Source organism: Apus apus, chromosome 3 (assembly GCF_020740795.1).
Source record: "Apus apus isolate bApuApu2 chromosome 3, bApuApu2.pri.cur, whole genome shotgun sequence".
NCBI lineage: Eukaryota > Metazoa > Chordata > Aves > Apodiformes > Apodidae > Apus > Apus apus.
In genome coordinates, this window is record NC_067284.1 from 23,771,652 (window position 1) to 23,786,523 (window position 14,872).

The window sequence follows — 14,872 nt, forward strand, 5'->3', positions numbered from 1 at the left end:
GATGAACAAAAATGTGTCCCTTTGTCTGCAGTTAGGTGTCTAAATACCTTCATTTAAGTTAAATACTTGCTACTATCACCCTTCACTGATATCTTCTTTGGCTTAGGACAGGTGCCTTATTGTTTGATGTGGTGACTTTTACAAATCTCATTTTCAGATGTCTAATGGCTTCTGGCCTTGTAATATTCATCCTGACATAAGGCAGCATTGCAGAGTTGAGCCTTACAATCTTCCTCATACACCTAGTCTAAGCACTTGAAACCTTATTTAAAAAGCTAGGTTATTAAATATATCCGGCAACATTTAAAACAGACTGTTGCATGTGAAACTTAAAAACTTACCTGAGAAATGGAAGTCCATGGACAATTTTTTTGGTTTTGAACACCAAATAGAAAAATGTAACAAAAAGCTATTTTTAGAATACATTACAGAATACTGGCATGTTATACAAATGTAATCAGCACATTGAAATTTGAGTTGTAAATTATGTTCAAGACACCTTTTTTATAAATATTTTTTTAACATTCATCCTACATTCACAGTAGTTTAACCATGTAAACATGTCTGTGAAAGCTCAGATTAAGGTCATTTTAAGATCTGTGTGCCAAATACTTTAGAAAAGTATCATATTACACGGAAAATTCAATAAAGTAAGATAGATCCATCTGCTGCCCAAACAGTTCAATAGATGCTATGGGGTAAATTATTAAGAAGATGAAGCCTAAAAGAGGTTTTCAAAAATTAAAGATAGGTAATATGCAATGCATTAACATTTATGCCATTTAAAAGTGTACACAAATGCTCAAAAAATTCAAGCCCCTATTCCTCATGCTATACTATTTTAAAGGGCAACTTTTTGGAAACAGTATTATTTGAAGTTTAAAAACACCCTCCATCTTCTTTTCCCCACACTTAGTGTTACAATATGTTACTACACACTTTCTTCACGAGGAAAACATATAAAATTAAACTTACAATATAAACACTATAAACAACTCCCTTGAGACATATTAAGGACACGGAATTTCTGCAAAGATTTAAGTATAACAATTCTAGGATAATTATGTAAAAATATGTACATTAATTCCAGTGTCCTAAACCCAAGAAGAAACCCAAGTAAGCTCTACAAAAGTTGCAAATCAGTCTTGTCCAGTTAAGATTATGTCCAGATTATGATTGTATATCAGGATAATCAACAAAAGTTTTACTTGCTTTTGTGTAGGAAGTTCCCAAACTTTTGCATAAATCCTCTCAGCTTATTTTCATTAGGCTGCAATGGATGGTAAGCAGTTGAGTTGTAGCTGACCATGTGATTACTCCTGCTGTAATTATTCACTAAGGTCTTGCTTTTAATATCTGAGAGATGTGAACTGCTGTTGGGTGCATTTCCTGCAGGCTGGCCAGCATTTTCTATCTTGCAGAAGGGCTCAAAGCGGCTATAAACACGCCTTTCACTCAAACGAGGTCTTAGCTCCTCTTGGCGTTTCGAGCTTGCCAGCTGTGGTGTCATCGAACTTGCTCTTTGAAGTGCAGCAACAGGGGCACTTTCAGGAGCAACATTTGTGGTAATTTCTTTAACGTCTTGATACTGAATCTGTTCTGTATTAAATCTTGGAGTAGATGCGTCTCCTGCAGTTTCAATGAACTTACTTTCAAGGGGGCACAAGAGAGGACACTTTCTATTGCTTTCATCAGATGGAGATTTTTGAGGTTTTGGTGACTTCGGGGACTTAGGAGACTTCGTTGGGCTCCCTGTGACATCTTCTTTACTTCTGTTCAAGCTACCTTGAGAATTTGATGATGTAGTTCTCTTTCTCCTGGGGGAAGAATCTGTTTTATTCTCAGAAATCCTTGGTTTTTGATTTTCTTCTTCAGAAACCAATGTGTCAGAACTACTACACATTCTGTAAAAGGAAGGACCTTTGTTTTTTGACAAGTTTTCCTTCTTGTCTGGTGTGAGATTAAGAAGAGACCGCAGTTTCTGGGATCCTTTCTTCAGAAAACTTGGGGAATTCTTACTTTCTTTCTTTGTTGTGCAATCTTTATTAGACTCCTCTTTGCTAGCTTCAGTGAGAGCAGCCATAGAGATTGCCTTGCTGGTAGTTGGGCTCTTTAGCTCTCCTTTGAGTTCCTTCTCCTCCTGTTGCAAGTGGTTGGTCACACTGTGCAAACTTTTAGAGCTCTTCAGTGTCTCTTCTGGAAGTTTTGGACTAACTGGCTGCTTAAGTCTATGCCTAGTCAATGTGCTGTAAATGTAACTGGATGCATGTTTGTTAGCACCAGGGTCTAATATGGACTTTGAATTAAACATGGGAAAACTTCTCCTTTTTAGCATGTTTTCATTTTGAAGGTTCTTCAGATTTTCTGTATCTTTGTCCACACACAGTGTTGTGTACCAGTAGAGAGATGAGTCGCCTGCTGCGTTTGAATTTACACTTGGTTTTGTGTTGTCCGCAATATGAATTCTGTGGTTTTTAGGTGTATCTGATTTAAGTGGAACGTTTGTGCTAAGTTCTTCTGAAATATTATCTGTTCCATTTTCCACACTTGGAGCATGGTTCGATGTCCCTTTAGGTGTTGCACTTCCTTCTGACCCAATTATAGTTGAATTTGAAGAACTTGCACAGCTGCTTACTTCCTGCTGCTCAGGTAAAGTTGGCTGAAACACCAATGATGATCGTAAGCGAGAATGAGAATATAGTGAATGAGCTTTAATATTTTCAGGTGTGTCATAGCTGTCGTATCTGTCACCCAAGGCTGACCCATTAGACTCTGCTGGATAATCAGACTGATCATTCAAGTACGACTTGATTCGCCAGTTGCGCAGGAAGGATTTCGTTGTGTGTTCGAGGGTCGGCATCCTTTGCTGCAGATGGCGAATATGATTATCTGTCCCATTAAAAGATCTCCGAACAATTGAATTTCTTTCTGCAAGATTCACCTTTGGTCGTGAAAACTGATCAGCAAAACTTTGCTTGGCTGCATTGCAGTTATGTGCATATCCTCCACGTAATGAAGAAACAATACTAAGGCTATCGGATGGCATTTTCCAAGTATTTGATGGATTGTTGGCTCTATTAACAGCTCTGTTGAGCAATAGGTAGGGTGTCCTTTCTGGCTTCTCCCCAGCATAACTATGTCTCTTCCAGTGCTCATTTTTTTCACTAGGTTGATACTGTTGAATTGGATTTTGCATATTAAAACCTGGATGAAATGGTTGCTTATTATAGGCTGCATTTCTCAAGCCATATTTATCTATTTCATTTACTGCATATCTTCCACGAGTTTTCCAACAAACAGGATCTATCTTGTGAAGCTTGTCTTGCCTACCAAAAAGGTTTCTTTGGCTAGAAACTGAAGCCAAGGAAGACACTGAGTGTTGGTATGTGTCATTATCCCAGAGTGTCCTGCGACTGTTTACCCGCACTAATTCTGGGGCAAATGAACTAGGAACAGAGGAACGGGCGTACAGCGTCCTGAACTCTTCATCAAAGGATTCAACCAGCTGTCCTGTGATAACTTGAACCATACTGAGGTTTGTTTTTTCAAATGACCACATAAAGCTGAAAGAAGAACAGAAGACCATTAGAAACAGTTATTTCGAATGGAAGTATTACACCGGTCTCTCTTGATAAGAAAGCTTTCATACAAACCTGGGTTTTGGATGAGTACTTTCTAAATAAATAAATTGTGGGCATAATTCATGGATTTTACATTTGGAAGGTCTAATCTACTACCAGTCAAAATCAGCTGGAGACCTTCCACTGCTTTCAGTGGGAGCATGAGTAAGTCTGTAACTACTTAATTGCCTTTATAAAAAGCGGATATTGCAAAAATGTATTCACAAATGTGGAACAGAGGAGTATAATCATCTAATAGTGTAAAAGTATCACTGCAGAGACTAAGCCAGAATTGACTAGACCCACTACATTTACTTGAGTCAGAGAATGTTAATTTGTGGTAAAAAAACCCAACAAAATATTTTAAATAATATGCAGAACTTCTTCAACAATTCTGAATGTATTTCACTCTAAACACATTTTCAAAAAGATGCACCTCAGAATTTTTAAGAAGTTTACATGTCCTACTGTGCACACTACACTGGATAGGAATCTTTCTTTTAATTACAATGATGATATTCTGATGACGGAAATTTTCCTCTTTTCTGTTGTACTTATGAAGGCTGAACACATGCTAAAAGCTAAGGAGCTACAGCTACTTTATAACTACAGAATGAGGTAAAATACATTAACATGCCCATTAAGGGTGTTTCAACAAGCCTAATATTATGGTGTCAAAAGTATACAGTTTATAAATCAGAACAAAGAAAAAAACTGTTTTGAAATAATATTTTCATGTTAAAAAAAAAAAGTGAAAAAATTAAATCAATTAATTTGTTTTGTTTCATTTGTCTTCTGGATGTTAGAAAATAGGTTTGCTGCATTAATGTAAATAGCTTGCTGATTTAAATTTTTTTTTGCTATTTTTGCATTTTTTGAGAAATAATAGCATCCTGAGATTAAATCAAATAATGATAGATAAGTTTATTCTATTGATTTTCGCAATTATGAACCATATATTTTGTAATATTTGAAAAAAACCTAAATATTAAATAGTTCGAGAAGCAAGAATTGAGAAAGACATATCTTTCCTGTAATAAGCAACTCAATTATTTTACAAAGCAAGCATACATTATACATAAATTGATGATTCCAGACCCTCTGATGCTAGGTTTAAAGCAGTGTTATTTTTCAAATTTAAATGAGAAAAAAACTAGCACATTTTCACAGACTCTAACAATATTTGTAAATGTCAAACCAAGTAGACCCTTCTTGCACTCTTTTACACGGATTCATTTAAGAATTTGTCACTTACCTCACTACCATTTATATACATCAATTTGAATTTGGGGTTGCCCAAGTCTCAGAGGAAATAAAAAGTCAGATTTTTGAAAGCTTACAGTGGTGGAAATATAAGCAAATCAGTGGCTGTGGATCTGGCACCCAGGTACTATGCTGGCAGAAATCAACTTAGTCAGGCAAAGGAGAGAAGTGTAGCACGAAAAGACAGAAAATATTTAATAATTTGTAAAAGAACACTATGCCTACTTTAACTTCATGGGGTTTTTTTCAACCCTGCAAAGTTCTTCCAGCCTATGTTTTGCACACATATACTGGAACTAAAATGAGAAGTAGAATAAAGAGACTTAGCCAAATACAAAGAGAGACTGTGTCTTCTTAACTTGGATAATTCTGAATTTGACCATGATACACTACAGAGTGCCACAGAATAGATCTATAATGTTAGCTTTAAAATATTACTATGAAGAGGAACTATCCAAGAGCACTTAGGAAGTATTTTTGGCAGCTTTTTCTGGAGTGAATGTTGAACAAGAATAATTCAGACAATATAAGACAAGACTTTTATCAAGTCTTCAGCTGTAGCAGAAGCTATATCCTTTATTTCCTATTTGCGAAAAACTAACTGCAGACCTCAAAATTTGGCTCTGTGTTAGGTTAACCAGCAATAAGTATTACAACTTCTTAATTACAGGAACAGAAATAAAATTTGCCCATAGAGCTTTCTGGAAGAATTGAGACACAAAAAAATTGCCATTCTAGAGATACTGAAATGACAGGTTTTCTACAGACACCTAAGTGACTGGCCTTACCTGTAAGAACCATATATGACTTTCTTACAATCAACGAGAAGAAATTTTTGTTCCATTTTTCCATGGAATTTTGCTCCTGTCTTAGAATAGTAATCTTGTCCTTTTACTGTCCGCACCCTCATGTTCTGAAAAAGACAATTGAAACGCTTCAGTTGGTATATACTATATGCCATATTTGGCATCTAGGGGTTTAAAAGTCAGAGGTACAGAAAGATAAGAAACATAGTATTGTGTATTATTAAATTCTGCAGGGAAGTAAAATGATTAAACCTGTTGTGTAGGGACCCAAAATGGCAAGTTGTGGCTTTGTCTTCAAAACCGATGAGACTTCCTAGGTCACAGAAAATGAAAATCCATAGACACCACTCCCAGAAATGAGGTTCTGGCATAATAAGCCTTCAACAGGAGAAAAAGGTTTTGTACTGAAAAAAATTCTTTTTGGCATTTGATGTATAGTATTTGGAATGTTTCCAAGCATATCAGCTAATCAGAAAGAACAGGATCACCTTTCTTTTAATTGAACAAGGCTGTTACATCTACAAATGCTGACACCCCACCCTGAGATGATCTATTGAATGACACCACCTGGACCCAGAATCCCTTGCAGTTTTACCACCATTTCTCAACCAGCTTTGTACCACAGGATCGGTCACTTTTCTAAATTCAGAGATGCTATCACAGCATGCACAGGTAGTGCAACCTCTATAAGGTGGTTGAGTTCATATTTCAAATTCTATTCAGAAGTTTTATGTTTTACTCATGCAAACTCAGTAATTGCACTGGGAAAATTTTCCATGATGGATCTCAATAATGTGGTTAATTTTTCTCCCAGACTGTGGATTACATTGATTCAGGTGAGCCAGTGTCTTTTTTTTCTTTTTCTCTATTGCAATTTGGTTTTTTAAGCTCCTAGAAATGAAATAATTCAAAAGAAGTGTTACAAAACCTTCTGGACTGTACTAATAATAGTTTTTAAAAAGTTCTTACATGGCTGTAGAAAAACAATATCCAAAAGTATTTATCAGAAATTGTTAGAAAAAAGTGCTTATAGAAAAAAATATAAATTAAATGCACACCAAGCTATAGCATCTACCTCATGTGGATGTGAGATACAAAATGCTTTGCAAGACATAAAAATAACTTGGAATATAGCTGTAAATGATCACAATATTTAGTTTAGTTTCTAGCCTTGCAATATTTGTTCTAGCAACATGAATTTGTGGTAATTTACAAGTATCCCAGTGGGAGTGAAATCTGTAGCTTAGCAGTGGCAGTAAGAAAACAGGATCTATAGGATTATCACATAAGCTGTACATAAAGAAACAGTGGAATATAAGGTTTGTGAATAGAGAGGAACAGCTTGCTTCATGGGATTGCTACAAGGATAAGGTGAAAATCACAGCAGATTTGTGCTCTGTTCATGAAGCAACATGCATCAGATGGTGTACAGTTTATATTCAGCAAAGCAGGGGGATAAAATGAATGTGTAAACTTACAGAAGTATTCAGAACTCCCATCTATACAGTATGAGTAAGCCTGCAATGTTTTAATAGCTAAAGTTACATAAACTTTTTTGCTCTATGGGAGTACTTAAACATTTACCTAAAACATATGAAGTTCTAATAGACAGAGGATGTAGGAGTTGTAATGGTACAGTGTCTACTACAGTCCAATAAACTTTCTCCAAACAAAAAACCAAAAAAATTTCCATTAAATTCTTCATTAAGTGAAAGCAAATTTTGAAATAACACATGCTTTCTAAATCACTATATATTTACTGCTGCCACGTTAAAACTTTTATCAAAAGAAAAAAAAAATCAAAGAAGCAAGTTACACTTAAAAGCTGCTGAGCTGGCTAATTATGTTTTGACTCAAGCTACCAGGTTCTTCAGATTTTATGTATTAGGTAAGTTTTGACAGATCAAATTTGGATTATTGAACAGGAAGTTAACATTTGATGTCACTTTGCATCAATAACTGCTAACCTTTGATAATCTAGCAGTGTACTTTCCGTTTTCTACACTTTTTTAACCTGGAACATAGAATAAAAAACCCAGTTTTCCTGCTTTTCCATTGCAGTTTTTTGTTGCTGTTTTTGAACAAAACAATCTCAGTGAATAAAACTATTCTTTCTCCATCTAATGCTCAAGCTGAAATTAATTAAATAGAGAGCTTTTATTTAAAAGTTACATAGTGTGAAAAAGTAATGTATTAAAAAGTAAGAAAGAAAATACTGGAATTTACTCCACTCTCAAGATTATCACAATAGTAAACCCTTACTTACTACAAAATAAAATGCAGTGAATATGTAATGGAATTTGAACTTACTTCAATGATTCGAGTGTTTTACACAGTTCTGTATACCATTTAATTATATTTGTAAGCCAGGTTTATATTTCACTATATGAAATTATATTTGTCATCATAATTTGAAAAAGGTAACTTAAGAGGCAGCTTTTACAGTTTCAGATAACCGTAACAAGTAATACTGGCCTAAAGACATGCCAGTTGAACACATCAAGTCTTACTGAGATAAGGCCTGATCAGTATTGGACAGAATATCACCTAGGAATCTGGAGTGCTGGAGGCACAACCAAAGCTAACAGCTTGCAAATTACCATCCTATACATAAAAAGCTTTGCCTTAGGCATTCATTAGTTGAAATATAACTTCAAGTAGGCATAACTACAAATTACATTAAATTGCTGCTTTTAAAAAAAAATATATGTAGTCACTGCTTCCTTTGTTCTCCTTTTTCTTTTCCTTCTTTTCTTCAGTATTATTCCTCCTGCAGTTTTTCTGTCCTGCTTCCTTAATCCTGCCAGCTCTTTCCCTGTCTCAGTAGGTCATCCACTAACAGCCAGGAACAGGGCATTACAAAGGCAAGTGCCAAACACCATGCTCACCTTTCTCATATAACACTTCCTTTTTCTCCACAGCTCATCTGACATTCTTCACCTACTTCAAACCCTCTAATTAGGTGCCAGGGATGCATACTTTGAATAAGTGATCAAAATACAGACAATATTTGAGGACAATAAATAATGACGCGTTCCACTTGGGATTAGAAGCAGTACATGTAAATACCTACTGAACTGCAAGCCCCATTTGGTATGAAATGCTGGGCTTCACCTTCCTACTGGATTTCATCCTCAGGCTACAGGACTCCTCTGCTAGGAGTGCTAACAGTAGCATGCCACTGAGCACTCCAGAAGTGGATCATTGTGGATAAAGCAATAATCACTTTATGAATCCTGAAAATCATGGGCAAAACATAACACATCATGAAGGATCCCAGCCAGCCAACAAATGTAAGATTGGCCAAAGCAAATAAAACAAAAAAAGTCTGTCTGGACCTGTTTTTGTCAGTGACTGTTAGTGGATTTATATGGCATACAAGCTGTAGACTGGAGCAGACAAACCGTGTGTCGATGTCTGATAGACCAGATAACATGGGCAAATGTATCAAAGTTCTTAAAATACTAAGTCCTTTTATTGAATTTCCTATGACCATTGAAGACAAAATCTAATTAATTCACTAGATCAGGTTGCTCCAAGCCCCATCCAGCCCAGTCTTGAACACTGTCAGGGAGGGGGCATCCAGAGCCTCCCTGGGCAACTTGTTCCAGTGTCTCACCACCCTCACGGGTGAAGAATTTTCTCCTAACCTCTAATCTAAATCTACCTTTTTGAGTTTAAAGCCATTAGCTTTAAGTACTAGGAGATCTTACTTTTGTTTTGTGAAGTCTTTTCCCAGATATGCATGCACACACTGGATCAGATAATGGTTCTATATTCTCAATCCTGCAATTCCTTAAAAACACTGAGAGGAATACCAGGCAATAAACAGTTCCTGCCAAATTGCTTTCAAAATCCTCCTGCAGCAAGATGAGTCTTCATTATTGCCAGAGAAATAAAAATAGGTTTCTGCAGAGCATGCAGCCTCTGCCACATGCCTCACCTCATATCAAATAAAACATTAAGATCTGGCACCTGGTTTGCTGCAACCTTGAAAAAGTTCATTTATGTATTTCAATAAAGAGGGATATGCAATCAGACTACAGATGAGAAAAGCTGTCTGCACAGACATTTAATGCAGATTTATGAATAAAATCTTTTTTTTTTTTTTCCATTCAGAAGACTACTGAATTGTAATCTGAATTAAAAAATACAATTTCATTCATCTCATTTTTTACAAATTCAAAGGAAGAGAAAAAGAGGCAGAGAAGGCATTGAATTCGAGAAGTTTTAGGGAAACTCCTCATCATGACTGCATGGCGTGAGGAGTGTCTGCCAGACTCCTGCAAGACTGAACCAAATCATGCCAGAGAATAACACGACTGGTGCTGCTGGTGCTACATCTTGAGGAAAAGAAATAGATCCAAACATCTCTGTCCTTTTCTTGCTTTCACTGAACAGAATGGGATGACTGAAAGTCAAGAGCACAAAAAGCTGAAGGTGTCTTTTTTTTCCTTTTTTTTTTCAACTTTGAGGCAATGGGAAAAACAGAAAGGGATAAAACTTCTCCTGAAGAACCGACTGTTCCCTCATAGTCATCTCCAGTTTCTCTTTATCCTCAAGAAAGCCACAGGACAATTACTATGGGAGGAGTAAGCTTCTGTTCTCAGAGCAATAGTCACTGGGAGCAGCAGCTGGATGAGAAGGCCATCAATTTGAAGAGCTTTATTACAAGCTGAACTGGAAATGCAGCACACATAGGGTTATAGCTTAGCTCTGGCATATATTTTTCATTTTCTGACAAAATTCAAAATATTCTAAGTAAACGTTGCACAGTAAAAATGTGTTTTATTTTTCCCATCATTACAGAACAGAAACACGTAAAACATAATGCCACTGAAAAGGCCAAGTCCAAACCTCTCCAATCCACACTAATCCACAAAAAATCCACTCTAATGTATACACATTGTTTCAACCACAGTATAAACACCTGTAGGTCTATAAAACTATATTAAAAAGGCAGTCTTTAAAGGATCCAGAAAAAGTTAAGCTTTCAAAACAGCTGTAGATACACACTGCACAGAATTTTGAGATATCACTTGAAATGTATGCCCCTAATTTATTTTATTTTGGGACGATAAAACTCATGCCATAAAAAGACAGACACCATTTCTGGCAACCTCTATAGCACAGTTAACCCAAGTAATCAGCAAATGGTGGTATCCCAAGTTCTAGAGTACGGAAATATTGCCAAATACTGACTTAATGAAGGCAAACACTAACAGTGCTTCCAGAATCACAACATGGCTTTGACGTGTTCTTTCCAAAAGTTCCCATTGGTCTGTGCATCAGGCCACCAGAGGGCAATCCTACACACGCATAGACAAGAAATAAGTATGTAAAGTGGTACGGGGATAATTTTAAAGACCTAAGCCAACACTCCAGAGCAAAAATTGGTATAAAATACAGATTTGCTCCAAAATTCTACCAAAAAGCCCTCTTCATCCTGATCAGGACACCACATCTCTATCTGATTTTTGGACTAGTTTCATAAAACGAATGCTGCTAAAAGAGCTTTTATAATATTTTTAAATATTTTTGGCCTAACTAGTTACAGAAACAAGGAATTTGAAATGGAATTACATGGAAGTTCAGCTAAGGTAGTGTTCAGAGCTTTGCAAAGAAACTCTGGCAATATCCTTGGAAATTCTTCAGTGCTATCTACAGTACAATAAATCTAGAAGTATTTATGAAGCATTTCCTTCAGGTCAGTGCAGCTTACAGTTTATATTCTAATCCCTGTTCAGTATTAGGATGGTACAGGATATCTTGTGAAAAATTTAAAGATTAGTCTTCCTGTTATCTTTCTTAATGGATAAAATTACATACTTAATGTATAACAGTAATAATCTGTTAAGAAATTATGCAGACAGATACTAGGAATTTTCAGGAAAACACTAACAAAATAGAACCTTCAGCCTTTGAAAGTGTTTAAAGTTATAACTTTGAAGAAAAGGTTCATAAAATAAAGGATGCAATTTATTAATTTACATAAGCTTTATGAGTCTATTTGCAGGCTACTTTAAGAGAATGCAAAAATAAGCCTGTTTTCAAACATGCAGTATTCCTAAATACATTATAATAGAAAATTATTTTATAAATAATATATTAAAACCACGTCATTCTCTCAAATACACTTGTTATGATACATGAAAGAAAAAAAATCTTTCTAAAGAGAAAAATATTTGTAGGGAAGGTTCTGATGAGATCTTACCTATTTATACGTCACTGTTAATTTGAAAAAAGCAGTATTTGATAATAAGTTTTTGAACAACAGTCCATTTTCAGTAGATTGGGTAGGAATGAGTAGTGAATGTTCATGGACAGGAACACAGGAAGCCTTACCCTGAGCCTCTGAACTTGACAACCTTGTTTCTCTGTCATTTTCAGAAAATGACTGAAGTTGGACTCATCAAGCAGGAGATACACTGCAATCCCTCTAGCAGATGCCTCTACAATTTCTCTGAAAATATCCACATCTGTAAACATATCCATAACGATGGCAATGACCTGAATAAAACAGAAAAGACACAAAGTATTTTTATAAACATATATAAAACTCTTCACTAAAGCTTGCACTGGGCAGCTAACACACTAATATTTCTTACATATAAAAAAGCTGTAGTATTTTCCATGTGGTACCACTTCACCTGAAAGGATTGTCAAGATCACTGGATTATTTTTTTTTGTTTGAGAAGTCAGATGAATGCTTGTGTGATATTTGTCACAAGTACCAAAGTCTGGCAAAAAGCTGTATCATAGGTGTGTGTAGCGATTGCTTACATGAGGAAAAGGAAATCCAGTGGAAGAGAAGGGAGAACAGCAATATGAATACAGTGGGAAGAAATTAACCATCATAATATAACTGCAGAGTACATTTTAAAAGTTTCAGATAATGTTTTTGTACAATGGGCTTATTTATCTTTCACCATCTTCTCTAAAGCTAATGGCTCAAGAGCTTGAAGGAGTCAACAAGTAGGCGTTGAAGAGCTGAGGACTCCAGGATCAATACTGATTCAGCACTCTACTGGGATGAAATTTCCTTAGCTGGTGAGAGCCTGGTTCAAGAAGACTAGAGTGCTGAACACCAGCTACACATGCCCTTCAACCTGTGGAGATAAAAGTAAATATTCTGATTGGGAAAAGCAATGTCCTGCTAATGGTATTTTGGAGATTATACACTACTGATGTATCATTAGCAATTTGGTAAGAACTAGTATTGAAGTGTTAAGAGGAAATAACAGAGGTAATAACAGGTCATCTCTGTATTTTTAAAGAGAATATTGTTATCCACAAGAGCCTTCATGAAAAGTTCCAAGGAGATGTCTCAGGTGTAAACTCAAATCAAATAAAACCTTTCACAGGTATCAGAGCAGACTTTATAGTGAGCATCCTTTACCACTTTCATTAACCTTTAAACTACCCCAGCTTTAATTGTGTAACTGTTAAGTCACAATCACTCACCTTACTCCAGAACTGAAACACCTCACTCACAAAATTTGGTAAATGCTGTTGCACACGTGGCAGATACCTAAGATGCTAATTTGTTCACAGCATCTGTGGTTGCAAAGGCTGATACACCAGAAATTTATGGGAAAAAAACAAACAAACTAGGAGAATGAGTAATAAAAAATAAAACACAACACTGACTAGAATGACCAGATCTGCCTTTATGAAAAGGGAAGAGAAATAAATACAAGCAAGCAGGCCAGTATGTTGGTGGCATGAGAGGGATTCATGTGCACTACTATGCAGATATATCCTACCTTGGGAATTGTACAGGGAAGCCCTGTCTTCAGTAGTAGAATTGTTCTTAAACCATTTAGCTTAATTTTGAATTTAATTCTGCAAAGCATCACAGTTATCTTACAAGAAAAAGTAGATTTCACTTCCAGAGTTGGAATAGGGATTAGATTTTGAAATTCAAAGCTTGTGCTAGCTGAAAAATCCTCACCAGTTTTAAGGACATGTATGCAAAGTCACAGTTGTGATCCAACTGAACACCCATCTGTGCATTCCCTGGAAACCAAAGATGACTCTTGCTATATGCCCTCATCAACATGCCCATTCACTCTTAGCAACACTCAATCTAGTCAACACAAACATAATTAGGCTTAATTGCTAAGGAAAGAAGTGTGTCAAATCTGAACAATGGATATGATATGTATTCATAAGTAAAAAGTAATTTACAGTGATAGCATCATTTCTGTACACTAATTTCTATAAATCAGACTAGTTGTTTGAGCATAAAATATAAATCTTGATGCAGAAAGAGTGGATCCCACAAATGTAACAGAATTTATTAAAATTTATTAAACTTTGTTTAGTGTTTTTTTTAATTATTATTTTTGGAGGGGGGGGAGGTACATTTCCCCATTCATTTGCCTACCTTGCAGCCCAATAGAGTATTGAGCCTGGGGAAAGAAAACACCAATTTGGTATTCAGGGTCCCACATTTTGACTAATTAAGAAGGCCAAAGCTAGTCAGTTACTTCAAAAGAGGAATTCTACATCTACCTTTAATTAAAGTGGTAATAACAGCTGCAGGATTAGTTACTTGCTGCATAACTTTGGAAGAAAAGATGTCACTACTGTGTTTTCACATTTTTTTTTGCCATTGCAAAGCTTATTTTCACCCTGATACTTATAAAAAGAAGCCACATAATAGTGAAATCCATCATGGAAAAAAGCGATAGAATTCAAATTGCAGAAAATAGGTTTTGACAATTGCCTGTTCCATAAATTCTGTTTCTTTTGGGCCTAACAGTATCCTGGAACAAGAAAATCCCCCCAAGGTCGAACACTCCAGTTTTGTACAGCAGTTTCTTCTAAACTGCCATCTTCTTTCCATCGTATATTTATTTTCCACAATGCAGAGGTCTTTTCAAAAGCAAGTGCCAATGCTTTTAGAGGAAACACAAAGGCCATCCAATCGTACAGGGGACAACGGATAGGTGCAGCAGTTTTCTACTGACAGCACCAGAATTACACAGAATCACAGCATCTTACGGGTTGGAAGGGACCTCGAAAGATCATCTCGTCCAACTCCCCTGCCAGAGCAGGGTCACCTAGAGCACATCACACAGGAACGTGTTCAGGTGGGTTTTGAATGTCTCCAGAGAAGAAGACTCCACAACATCTCTGGGCAGCCTGTTTCAGTGCTCTGTCAGCCTAACAGTAAAT

The 14,872-nt window shown here is 36.1% G+C and overlaps 1 protein-coding gene across 1 annotated transcript in view; it reads right to left on the reverse strand.

Annotated features, from left to right (window-relative positions):
* Positions 1-1,204: 1,204 nt before the first annotated feature.
* Positions 1,205-14,872, reverse strand: part of FAM83B (family with sequence similarity 83 member B) — a 39,187-nt gene continuing 25,519 nt past the window's right edge. The window contains exons 2-4 of the mRNA XM_051614793.1: positions 12,035-12,199; positions 5,672-5,796; positions 1,205-3,563 (exon numbers count right to left, since the gene is read on the reverse strand). Coding sequence (XP_051470753.1) covers positions 1,205-3,563; positions 5,672-5,796; positions 12,035-12,199 — 2,649 coding nt within the window. The remainder of the gene's footprint in view (positions 3,564-5,671; positions 5,797-12,034; positions 12,200-14,872) is intronic.